Consider the following 12,295-nt stretch of genomic DNA (forward strand, 5'->3'; position numbering starts at 1 on the left):
CCAGTAGAGGCTGCGCTAGGAAATCACTGATGTGCAGTCAGGGACAGGCAGCGCGCGTGAAAACTTACAGGTGGGCCATCTTCTCCAGACTCTCCCTTCTCACCAGGGGGACCGGCAGGGCCTTGGAGACCAGGGTCACCAGCACGGCCTGGGGGGCCCCCATCACCACGGGCACCCTTGGGACCATCTTTGCCAGAAGCACCTGGTGGGCCAGGTGGGCCTGGGTTACCCTGGAAGAGAAGCATGAGGACTTTTAGTGAGAACAGAGAAAGTTCCTCTCCCTTGTAGCAAAGGCCAAGGAATAATTTTTATCTTCTCATCCATCAGTGAAGAGCTGTGAGGGGCCAGAGACCATTTGGTTCTCAGAGAATCCTGCCTGTTCGAGCTCTCACCACAAGACTCGCCAGCCCCTACATCTTCCCCTCCCATCTCATCACAATGGCTAACCATCTCAAAGTGAGGTCAATCCATCCCCAAACCAAAGGATAGCTAGTCCTGTCTTCAGTAGAGACCCTCCTGCTGTTGAGAGCACAAAGGACCAGGGAGCCTCATCTGGTCCCAGCAGCACATTGGTCTGGGGGAAAAAAGCCTCCAAAGTTATTAAAAGCTACGAAAGGGCAGAATCTCCCTGGTTCATCTGCTAGAAGTGTGGGTAGCTCTTTTGGTCAGTCCCTTGGTTCTCTTTGGAGCAGCGTGCTGGAGCTATAACAAACCAAGAGCACAGCAACAGCCAGCCCAGGTCAGATCAGAGGGTCCATCTCTACTGCAGTGTGACCTGTGCCAGCTGTGTTAGAGGGAGGCACATGAAGCCCTGCAGTAGGTTGCGAGGAACAAAGCTGCCCCTAGGAATGGGCCATCTGACCAGCCTTCCTTTCAACTTTTGCCATCTGCGTGCAGAATAAATTTTGTTACGTGCCCCAACGTCTGTGCGGAGGCACCACGAATAGAAACTCAGGCTGCTGGCTGTGGGCGCTCTGCTAATCAGCTGGGCGACATCTGAATTTCTCCTGAGCGGCCGCCCAAGAGCTCAGCTTACAGGGAACACTGCATCTATCCCTCTCCTGGACAGAGGCTGGCTTGTGCCCCATCGCCCTTTCAACACCCTGCCAAGGTGAAACCAAGGCTGGATACTGATGGACTTACGTTAGGGCCAGGAGGGCCGACACGTCCTGCAGCGCCGGGGAATCCGGTAGCTCCCTGGATGAGGGGAGAAATAGAAGCGTAAGCAGAGCGGCCCCTCCCGGAGAGGGGTGCGGTTCCCCACTGATAGCAGCCTGAGCTCTACAGGCCAAACGGTAGCTTCGTCCCAGAGAGGGCTGGCATGCAATGGAGCATTGCACAGTCCGGAGCTGGCGGAACGCACCGCTCAGTGAGTCAGTGCAAATGGCTGGCCAGCCAGCTGGGCCCAGGAGGCCGAGTCCTTCAAGACGACCGTGAGGATGGCTCTGCTTCTTTGCTGCCAACACAGGCCCAACCAGAACCCTTGCACAGCCCAAAGGAAGGAGCTGTACTGGGTTCTTGGTGCCCGTCTCCAAGCGGCCGAATGGCTGGAGATGCTTACCGGTGGTCCCTGTGCACCTCGAGCTCCCTTAGGACCAGTCACACCAGTGGGACCCTAAGAAATAAAGAGAGGCAGCTTAGTTCCTTCATGGACGCCAGGAAATCCACCCTGGGACTGGCCCTTTCTTCCAATGGGTGGGTATTTATCCTACACGGGGACAGGAGTAGCAGCTAGCCCCCCACCCACATGGTGCCTTCCTCCCTGCACCCAGCCCTGTCCCCTCTAGCGGTGGTTACGTGGGTGGGTGTGCGGCAGGTTGCAGCTGTGCATCCTCTAGAGGGCGCCCTTCACAGCTGGGCGTTTCAGGATGGTGTCGCCCATCAGAGGGGGAGGAAATAGACCTGGCTGAAACATCCCTAGGGAACATGTACAATGGGGAAGAGGACCTTGCTTGTGAGGGGGGCTCCAGGAGGAGGGCATTTTCCAGCCCCTCCAGCCCACAAGCTCCCAGAGGGCTTCGTGGCTGCAGCAGCCCTGCTGCCCTTTCTCCAGAAGTGGGAAAAGTACCCCCAAAGTTACTTGAGTAAAAGTGCAGCTGCTTTCACTTCTGGATACTTGAGTACAATCTTGATGTGACGTGTGTGTGCGCGCGCACGCATGGGTGTACTTTTACTCAAGTAGTTTTCCAGAGGGACACCAGTGACTTGTACTTCAGTACACTCCCCCCTCCCGCCCTGCAGCAGTGTGTTCACTCAAGTAACTTGCTGGGTACTTTTCCCACCTCTGCCTTTCTCCCTGGGGTGTGCCTGTCTCTGAGCCACTGGCTGGAATCTGGCCCCCTCTTTCCAGAGCCGGCTGCAGGGGGTTAGTCCAAACACCAAGGGCCTTTGCATCAGCCATGTCACACACTGATGAGAGGACTCAGCGTTGCTCCATGGACGCCAATGGAGTGCTGCAGACGAAACCAGCCCAGGACCTGCCCCTGTGCGTTACTAACCGCCGGGGGATTAAGAAAAGTCCATCTGAATCATGGAGCTTTCGGGTCGTGGACAAATTGTAGGTTCTGGTCGTTCAGGCCAGAGGAAAGGGCCTGCCCTATATTGTAGCTCCTCTTTGCAGTGGAGCTATGGGGGGAGGATCAGAGCTTTGGTTTACCAACCTGTGGGCCAGGGGCACCGGAAGGGCCCTGTGGGCCCGGGGCTCCAGCATCTCCCTTCTGGCCAGATTCTCCTTGTTCACCTTTTGCGCCGGGTTGGCCATCAGCGCCCTGCATCGGGGAGGGAAGAAAGAGCAACGAGGGTGAGCTGTGACCACGCTGGGAGATGGGTGCACAGGGCCAGGCACGCAGCACCATTGGCACTGTGAGGACAGGCACATCAAGGGGCAGGAGAGCGCGGGAGGCCAGACTACAAGGGTCAGCAAATGCAGCTGTACTCACGGGAGGTCCAGCAAATCCTGCAGGGCCAGGGGCTCCAGGTTCACCACGATCACCCTGAAACAGAAACGCCTGGTGATTAAATGGGGGCTCTGGGTACATGCAGGCAACATCCCAACCTGGGCACCAATGCTATGGGGCAGAGGGCATCCTTGGGCTTCGAAGTCTGTACAGCACCTAGCACCATGGTTCTCAAGCTCGTCCATTTTAGCATGACGCTACACCCCACCCCTTCAATTTGAACGCTTGGGTGGCTGCCCAGGAGAGATTCAGGTGCAGCTGATTAGCAGAGCACCCCCCAGCCAGCAGCGTGTGTTTCTATAGGTGGTGCACATCTGTATATGCCTTGGTGCACATAACAAAACTTATTCTGCCCAGTGATGAAAAAAAATTAGAGCCTCTCCCATCAGCTGGACCCCCAATGCCTATTCAGTAGGATGCTCATGACCCCTCGACCCCTGTTTGTGACCTCCACAAACTGGAGGTTGCCACCCCCGCCTGGCCAAGCACAAGGGCTGCTATCATCCCCATCTATCAGAGTGACATTGGCAAGAATGGGGAAGCTGGCGAGTGCCCTTGGGGTGGTCTCTGAATGGAGAGGAGCCCAGCGTTGGGTATCAGCAAACCAAAGCCAGGAAACCCAGGGCCATTAACATCCAACCCTGCATTGCGACCCTGCTGACCCTGGTATGAGCAACAGGCACAGCCTGGACCCAAGAGAACCCAAATGCCCATGCAAAGGAAATCTGTGGGCATCACACTTACCGGGGCACCGCGGGCGCCAGCAGCACCAGATGGTCCTGGGGGACCCGATTCACCCTAGACAGGAAGCAAGAAGAAAGATGTAGAAGCTACGGCAGGCCAGAAGCTGTAGCTCACCTGGGACTCTACCCAGCCTTGTCCAGGAGTCTAGGGGCAGCCCAGAACCTGGAACTGGTCCCAGTGCAAACAACCGGAGATTTCAGAGCATGGGACACGGGCTAATTGCTGGGGAATGGAGCAGAGGTGTGGGGGAGTGGGTGGGTTGGAGCAGAGACTCCTCATAGCTCCAGTATCTCAGAAACATGTAGATTTTAAAGGCAGGCAGGACCTTCGCATGCATCTAACGTGACCCCATCACCACCACCAGGGACTGCACTGAGCCCAGAACTTGTGCTGGGGCCTAGACAAGGATCGATCTGTTCCTTCTGCAATGCACGAATATGGCGTGAAATTTCCTCCTGCAAGCTTGGCTGTGCCCAGATCAGCTGGCCCCTCCCCAAAGGTCGGGAGAGCACACTCCTCTCTACCCACCACCCTGAAAATGTGGGGAGGCTGCTCAGGAGGAAATGTCTCTCATTGCACCCGTGACACACCCCTGTCAACCTCTCCCCTGACACCCTGAATCTGCCCCATGTGCTGTATCCTCCTCCCATCTAGACCCCAGCATGCACCCTGAGCCCCTTCATCCCAGAACCCCAGAACCCCAATGCCCCCCAGCTCCTTTGGGGCTCCAATTTCCTTTCCTAGCACTAAACTCCCCCCCATTTCCAGAGCCTTAGTCTACCACCCACATTCTGCCCATCCCTGAGCCCACTCCCATCACTGTGTTCTTCCAGCCTCCAAAGCCCTGCCCAGATTTCAAGCTCCACTGACATGCTCAAGCCACTCCTCCAGCTCCAAGCCCCACCCACACTCCCAAAGTCCAGCCCCCTCTAGCTTTCCCAGGCCACTTGTTCCCCCATATCCCTCCCATATTATAATGTATTGGCCGCCTCCCCCCTTGCACTGGCTCAGCAACTCCGCCTACAAGCCACAGCCCCATCCACAGCCCAGTGACCCTCCCGGCTGGGCCATGTCACTTGCAGGGTGCCTGGCTCCGCTGACCCGGTCTACACACAGCTAGGGAAGACACGGAGAAGTGCAGACTTCTGCCACTGAGAGGCTGGGAAATCCATGGGGTCTGAGCAGCTCAGGGTGCCTCCTCTCCCTTGTTGCACTGAGCCCCACTGCACCCTTCCAGGCGCAATGCAGAGCTCCTGGTTCTTACCTTCTCGCCGTTGGGACCAGCGGGGCCGGGGGGACCGATTGGACCTGTCAAACCCTGGGAAGAGGGAGAGGAGGGTGAGCAGATAGCGGTGAAAAGAAGCTGCTGCCCATGTGTGCTGAACACAGCCCAGCATGAACCTGGGGCTGGGTTAGTATTAGAGACTGAACCCAGAGTTTCTGGGGCATTGGCTGCTTTGCAGCACAAGCCTCCAAGCTGCGGATCGGTTTGAAAGAAGCCAGGGAGTAACAACCTTCTATCTGCTACAGCCAGACAGCTTCAACCCAACCAGTGTTGTTACCTCCCAACTGCTACCTAGATACAGCTTTGCCCGGCTACTGCCTGACTTCTCTACTGCTACAGCTCTCTGCCTACTATGCTGCTACAGTCAGACTGCTACAACCTGACTGCTGCAGCCCAACTAACATTGCTACAGCCTGACTGCTACTTAGACACAACTCTGCCTGCCTGCAACCTAGCTACAGCTCTCTGCCTACTACTCGACTACAGCTTGTCTGCTACTCTCCTAGCTTGACGGCTGCACAGCAACTACCTGCTATGCTGCTACAGCCGGACTGGGACAGCTGTCTTCTCCTTCACTACAGCTTGTCTGGTGCCCACCTAGCTTGACTGCTACATGGCTACTGCCTGTTATGTTGCTACAGTGAGGCTGCTGCAGCTTTCTGCCTGCTGCACTGCTGCAGCTCCTTGCCTGTTGCACTGCTCCAGCATTCTGATTGCGAATCAGCTCTTGGCCTGCAATCCTGTTACCGCCTGCCTCCCTGCAACAGTTCTGTCCGACTGCTACAGCTCTTTGACAGCTGTTACGCTGCAATGATTCTATGCCCAGCCAGGACAGCTTTCCGACTGCTGCACCGTGACAGCTTGTTCCCTGTCTGCTGTACTGCTCTGCTGGCCTCTTCACAGTCGCAGCCGTCTGCCTGACCTTTATGCTGCCCTGCAGATTATATTCCCCGTGTTATCTGCTCGCATAGCTAGACAGGCAGCCAGCCGGGAGGGTGCATGTTAACTCAGTCACCGGGACGGGCTAAGTAACATCTTGCCCTCTACTCACTCTTCCGCCATCCTTGCCGGGAGCCCCTTCTGGGCCTTTCTCACCAACGTCACCCTGTGGGAGGACACCAGAGAGAAGTCACCACACAGCCACTAGTGCGGCTGTAGCATCCCAGGGCAACTGTGCCCGTAAGCCCCTCCCCCACCCCAATCCGGCGAGGACAGCAAAGAGGTCCCAGGGAAGCCAAGGGCCAACCGGGGCTTGTACTGTTAGATCAGCAGATGGTCTCTTCTGCGCTGCACGGCACACAAACGCTTAGCGCCAGGGACCACAGCCCATCTGCCTTCCCGTGTGTCACAGGCCGCCCGTCACCTGGTGCTCTGCACCCAGTGACCAGAAGTAGAGCCCGGGATCACAGCACACAGGAGGTCAAACTACCACATGGCACAGGCCGGGCATAGGTGGGACTGAAATAGCAGAGAGCTTCCAAAGCTCTGATGGAAGCAGCTGATCTTGTGTCTTCTGGTCTGCGCTCTCTACACGAAGGTCGACATCCCCGAGGCCAAATACAGTCAGTGGTGGAGAGGTTCCCTCTCCCGCATCCCCCCAGCTGGCCCCTTCTTTGCACGAATGTGGCTGGATCCCTTAGCTCCACTGAAATCAATGGGGACAGTCCCCAGTGTCTATGGATCAGCATCATTACGTGGAAATGCTGACGCCCTCCATCGCGGTGGCCAGCTGGGAACCCAGCCTCACCTTGGTGCCTGTCTGGCCTGTGAAGTGCCCGACCCCTCTAGTCCCGGGAAGGCGCTACTCACCCTGTCTCCCTTTGGTCCAGCAATACCAGCTGCTCCCCTCTCGCCTGGCATCCCCTGCAGACCTGGGGGACCTTGGGCACCATTTGGGCCGGCAGGACCAGTTGCACCCTAGAGAGGAGAAGCACAGCTGGGTCACCGAGCGGCCGCATGCGTCTGGGCTCTGAGGGAGCTCCTGTCCCCCATCACTAGGCTCGGGGGGTGGTGGGAGTTGTCAGGATTCTCCACATTTCTCACACCGTGACCCTCTGGCCACCCCGGGAAGGGCCAGGCAGTCGCAACACTGACGTCATTCCTGGCCTCCAAGCTGAGATCTCATGGAGTGGAATTCCAGCTGCAGTGACAAGGTCCTTTCCCGCTGGCTGAGCTAACAAAGAAGGTGGACACACCTACTGCCCCCTTTAAGGGCAGCTGCAGGGGAGGGGCTGGGTGGGGGAAGCTACGCTCTGGGGGATGCGGCTGGGCCTGGAGGTAGGCCTCCCTCGTGTGCTGAGCTGCACTATTACAACACGCTGCTCTGTTCCAGGCTAGGCCAGGCCCCACCCTGGGGGGTACCTTCTCCCAAAGGGCAGAGCAGATGATTCAGTGTCCAGCCTTTGGGGGCCTTTCACATATGATTCCCACAAAGCTGCTGGGTCAGTTATCCTGGCCCACTCAAAGGGTAAGCTCTCATTCTGGTATGATGCTGCCCTGGGTGGGGATTGAACCCTGGGCCTCTGGAGGGGAGCCCCTGAGCCTTCCCAGCCAGAGCTAATAGCCCAGCTCTTGTAGGAGGCAGCAGCAGGTGGCAAAAGCTTTTATATGACCCAGCCCCTAGAGAGAGACAAAAAGCAGCTGGGTTACACAAGGGGACCCCCTACCTTGGGCCCATCGGTGCCAGGAGTTCCGGGCAGCCCTCGAGGGCCCTGGAGACCTTGGGAGCCTGGAGTGCCACGTTCACCTGGGAAGCCGCGTTCACCCTGGCATGGAAAGAGACATGGTTCAGGATTAGTCACAGCTGGGGACTGGCCAGGGCAATTAAAGGGCCAACGCAGTTATATCACACAGTGTCTCTCAGCAATGGTGTCCCATTACAACTGGGTTGTTGGTGCTGGCCTCTGCGTTCCACCCCAGAGGGGGTTGCATATCAACACCAGGTAAATGGTCTCTAGCAGCTGCCTGTGAGATGCTCTGGGATCACCTGGAGGGTGCTCTAGAAATGCCAGGAGTTAAACTGGGCACTCAAAGGTGGAGGCACCAAACCAGAGAGGTGGCTTTTGATCAGTTTGCCGCCAGCACCCTGGGGAGCTGGTTAGTGATGCTGTGGAGCTCAGGGCAGACGTTAGCAGTGATGCAATGATTTCCAGGGCTGCAATGGGTGATGGACCAAGAACAACAGCCTGGTCTTCGTGTTCTGTGTTTGTACCGTGTCTAGCATGATAGGGATCCAGCGCCATCCCTGGAGTGCCTGGGCACTACTGTGATACACCTCATAACTGATGTACAGCACCTGGCTCAATGGCGCCTTGTTCCATGAGTAGGGCTCCTGGGCGCTACCATAATACACCTAATAACTACTGTACAGCGCCTAGCACAACGGGGGGGTCTTCTCCCATGGCTAGGGTTCCTAGGCACGGCTGTAGTACACCTAATAACTAATGTACAGCACCTAGTACGATAGAGGTCTGATCCATGACTGGAGCTCCTAGGCATTACCATAATACACCTAATGACTAAGGTACAGCACCAAACACGGGGAAGTCCAGCGCCTCCCTTGGGTGCCTGAGCACTACCGTAATACTCTTAATAACTAAGCAGCGCTTAACACGATGGGGTCGTCTTCCATGCTGGGGGCTCCTAAGCGATACTGTAATGCGTGTAATAAGTACCAATAATAATGTACAGCACCTAGCTCAAAAAGTGTCCCCGTTAATGACCGGGGCTCCAGGCGCTATCATTGCGAATCTAGCAAACACTGTACAGCACTGAGCGCAAGAGTCCCCTGCCCCATGATGGGTGCTGGTGCTGCCGTAACCCACCTAATAAACAAATAATAAAAACCCAGCTGCTGAGCTTCCCACTCCGTGACCCGTACTTACCCTGGGACCCACGAGGCCAGGGGTGCCAGCTTCACCGGGGACACCCTACAGAGGCAAGAAGGGGGAGAAGGCAATTAGAGTCAGACCGGGCAAGAGAGCTCCCTTCTCAAGCCACAGGAGCACGACGGCCGTGCCTGCTTGCTCCAGTCTGCCCTGGGGGTGGCCAGAGGGGACTGGCTGCCATTTGATTCTGACTGGGAGGACTGGGCGGATGTGCAAATTGGTGGCCACATGCGAGCAGTGCTGGTTTCCAGCTAGTAGCTTCCAGGCGATGCAAAAGGAGCGGTGTTCCCTGTAAGCTCAGCGCGTGGGCAGCCGCCCGGTGCCGCCCAGCTGATTACCAAAGCGCCCCCCCCCCCGCAGACAGCCTGTGTTCTACATGACCCAGCCACTCGGGGGAGACAAAGAGCCACTGGGTTACACAAGGGGACCTACAGTGGTGCACATCTGCACATGCCTTGGCGCACGCAACAAAATTTATTCTGCCCCAAGAGGGAAAAATTTGGAGAGGGCACTGGCGGGGGACAGTCTGGGTCTGATGCATCGCAGGAACTGTCTGACTCCCAGGGTGGCCCCGAGATGGGGAGCACTGGGGAAGCGGAGCACAGGGAGCCTGAAAGCCCAAATCTGAGTGACCTACGGGCTTTGTCATTGACTGGCATTTCCCCACAGGGTGGCTTGAACCTCCCTGGCCTAGTGCTGGCACCTGGGGATGGGCAATGAGGCGCTCTGAGGACTTTAGGGTCTGAACTCACCTGATCTCCTGGCTTGCCACCTTCACCTGGAGGGCCTGGGGGGCCAGGGAGGCCCTGGAAAGAAGCAATGCAAAGAGATTAGCAGTGATCATTGGTTTCTCCTGCCCATGCTGCATTACAGACCTGGGTCTGTGGGACCCAGGCCTGTGGGGTCTGTGTTTCCACACCTGTCTTTGAGCACTGCTGCTGCATGAGAAACCTGGGTTTGCAACTGCAGAGCTGTGCTAATGCCTCCGCACTGTACTACACAGATCTTCTGACCCAGGCCTGCGCCTGGAGCTGCGTCCACACTGCAAAATGACCCTCCACCCTGCCTGGGGGGCAGGGCAGAGCCCAGGTCCTGCTGGCATGCCAGGCCTGGCATCCCAGCAGGACCTGGGCTCTGCCCCACCCCGAGTAGGGTCCTAGGACCCAGGAGCTTGCTGCCCTGAATCAGATGGATTTGTGTGTAGGCAGGAGTGAGGGATTGGGTTCAAACTGGAGTCACACCCAGGCTTAGTGTGCAGTGTGGACGTAGCCTCCGTCTCTGGGCTGTGTGGGCCTTGCTCAGCATGACCCAGCCACTAGGGGGAGACAAAGAGCCACTGGGTTACACAAGGGGACGTACCTTGGTGCACATGAGGAAATGCCTTGGTGCACATAACAAAATTTATTCTGCCCCAGAGGGAAAAACAGGGGAGGGGAGAAGGGGGACAAAGGGCCCAGCTGGGATCTTATCTGGCATCAGCTCCCGGAATCAGCCATCCTGCCAACACCAAGGCTGATGCTACAGCCTCCAGTGGAGAGACACTGCAGGCTACAGTTCCTGGCTGTTTAGGCTGTGGAGCTGGGTGTGGGGAAGGTATTTATAGGCGTGACCAGTCTCCTACTCACCTGGAAGCCAGAAGGGCCTGGAGAGCCCTGCTCACCTCTCTCTCCAGCAGGCCCCTGCAGAAGGAAGGGAGAACAGTGAGCATAAGCTACACCCAGTCCCAAGCCCAGATGTAGGATCCAAGGAGGCCCCCTTCCCCAGATGCAACCCCTTGAAGTTCCCCTATGTTAGCCCAACCAGGCCCCCGCCAGCAAAGAATTCTAACCCCAGAGCGACCTCTGGGGGCCACAGGTGGGTTCTACATTCCAACCAGATTCCCTCTCAACCTCCATCCCACCCCTGCTACAGGGAGAAGTGTGGACTGTTAACTGGCTGAGCAGGTATGCTATCCCAATGTTTCTCCAGGGGAGTACGTGTCCCCTTGGGGGTACCCCGAGGTCTTCCAGGGGTACATCAACTCCTCTAGCTATTTGCCTAGTGTTAGAACAGGCTACATAACAACTCGAGTAAAATCAGCACAATCTAGAAGTTCATTCAGACAATGACTTGTTTCTATCGCTTCATTTGCCTTATGCTGAAGTGTTAGGCACAGTATTTCTATTCCAACTCATTGACTGGATAATAAGTTGGTAGAAAGTCAGCAAGTTTTGGGGTGTTTTCGGCTGCTTTTGTAAGTAAGTCGTTTTTAAGTGAGGTGTAACTTGGGGTCAGCAAAACAAATCTGACTCCTGCAAAGGGTCCAGTAATCTGGACAGGTTGAATGGCACTTGTTTCAAGACCTCAGATTACCTTCGGACCATGTGTCTTAGCCGGTGGCATGTGTGCCCTTAGGGGGCCCGTGAGAGAAGTCTGGGGGTACTTGTAATTTTTTTGGAAAAGGGGTACTTTATTAAAAAAAAAAAAAGTTGAGAAATGCTGTGCTATAGGGTCTCCATATGGTAAATGAGACACGGGGAAGATCCCCGGGCTGGGTGAACTGGGAAAGGATCTTCCAGTCTGGGACAGGAGCAGGCTCCCTGAGTTTGCAGTACCTGGGCCAGTGGCAGGGCCTCCCAGCTTGGATAGGAGGAAACCCCCCAAACTAGTGTAATGGGGTCACCCCAGTGTGGATGGTTCTACAGGATACAAGTGCCTGTCAGGCGTCCTGCCCAGGTCCATCCCTGGATTATGACTGGAGACCAGCCTGGGTGATAAACCTCTAGCCCCCCCCACGTTCCCCACACTGATTTCTATATACTGAGGAAGCAGCAGGTACTCACGGCAGGTCCTGGTGGGCCAGCAGCTCCAGTCTCACCATCTTTGCCAGGAAGACCCTAGAGAGAAAAGACCCCCAGCCCCAGGACATTGCTCAGTGACACCTTTTTGGCTTCCAGGCTGCTGTGCTTTTAAAATTCCCCTCCCCATCCCTAGGGCCTCATGAACTTTCTCTGTCCCTGTTGCAACTGATTAGGCAGCAGTAGATTTGTCCATCTGCCCATTTATCCAACTGTCTGTCTGTCCAGCTGGGGTCTCACCTGGTCCCCCATATCACTAGGGCTTCGACGCACCCACCAAACTCCGAAAAATCAAAATGCTGCTCCCTGAGCGAGGAAGATGCCGAGTCCAGTACCTGGGGCAGCTCAGATGAGTCCCATAAGCTATATGACCCTCTTTCCTTGCATACAATGGAGCTCCTGATGCTGCCTGACCAGGTGAGACCCCTCCAAAAACAAGAGCTCTCTGCCAGCCAGGGGCAAAATCAGAAGGGAATCTCCCAGGAGTAATGTGGGGAACCCTGTAAGGGGGGATATATAAAGCCAGACTGGAGAGTCCCCCCATTACAGGTGCAATGGGGAAGCTCCCTTCAAAACAGACCAGAA

General features: G+C 56.4%; 1 protein-coding gene across 3 annotated transcripts in view; it reads right to left on the minus strand.

Annotated features, from left to right (window-relative positions):
* Positions 1 to 12,295, minus strand: part of COL2A1 (collagen type II alpha 1 chain) — a 74,772-nt gene that overhangs the window by 19,602 nt on the left and 42,875 nt on the right. For all 3 annotated transcript variants that reach the window (XM_074980273.1, XM_074980274.1, XM_074980272.1), the window contains 14 exons: positions 11,696 to 11,749; positions 10,499 to 10,552; positions 9,626 to 9,679; positions 8,871 to 8,915; positions 7,653 to 7,751; positions 6,796 to 6,903; positions 6,038 to 6,091; positions 4,966 to 5,019; positions 3,702 to 3,755; positions 2,940 to 2,993; positions 2,661 to 2,768; positions 1,562 to 1,615; positions 1,144 to 1,197; positions 69 to 230 (listed from right to left, as the gene is read on the minus strand). In XM_074980273.1, coding sequence (XP_074836374.1) covers positions 69 to 230; positions 1,144 to 1,197; positions 1,562 to 1,615; positions 2,661 to 2,768; positions 2,940 to 2,993; positions 3,702 to 3,755; positions 4,966 to 5,019; positions 6,038 to 6,091; positions 6,796 to 6,903; positions 7,653 to 7,751; positions 8,871 to 8,915; positions 9,626 to 9,679; positions 10,499 to 10,552; positions 11,696 to 11,749 — 1,008 coding nt within the window. The remainder of the gene's footprint in view (positions 1 to 68; positions 231 to 1,143; positions 1,198 to 1,561; positions 1,616 to 2,660; positions 2,769 to 2,939; positions 2,994 to 3,701; positions 3,756 to 4,965; positions 5,020 to 6,037; positions 6,092 to 6,795; positions 6,904 to 7,652; positions 7,752 to 8,870; positions 8,916 to 9,625; positions 9,680 to 10,498; positions 10,553 to 11,695; positions 11,750 to 12,295) is intronic.

Source organism: Carettochelys insculpta, chromosome 29 (assembly GCF_033958435.1).
Source record: "Carettochelys insculpta isolate YL-2023 chromosome 29, ASM3395843v1, whole genome shotgun sequence".
Taxonomy (NCBI): Eukaryota; Metazoa; Chordata; order Testudines; family Carettochelyidae; genus Carettochelys; species Carettochelys insculpta.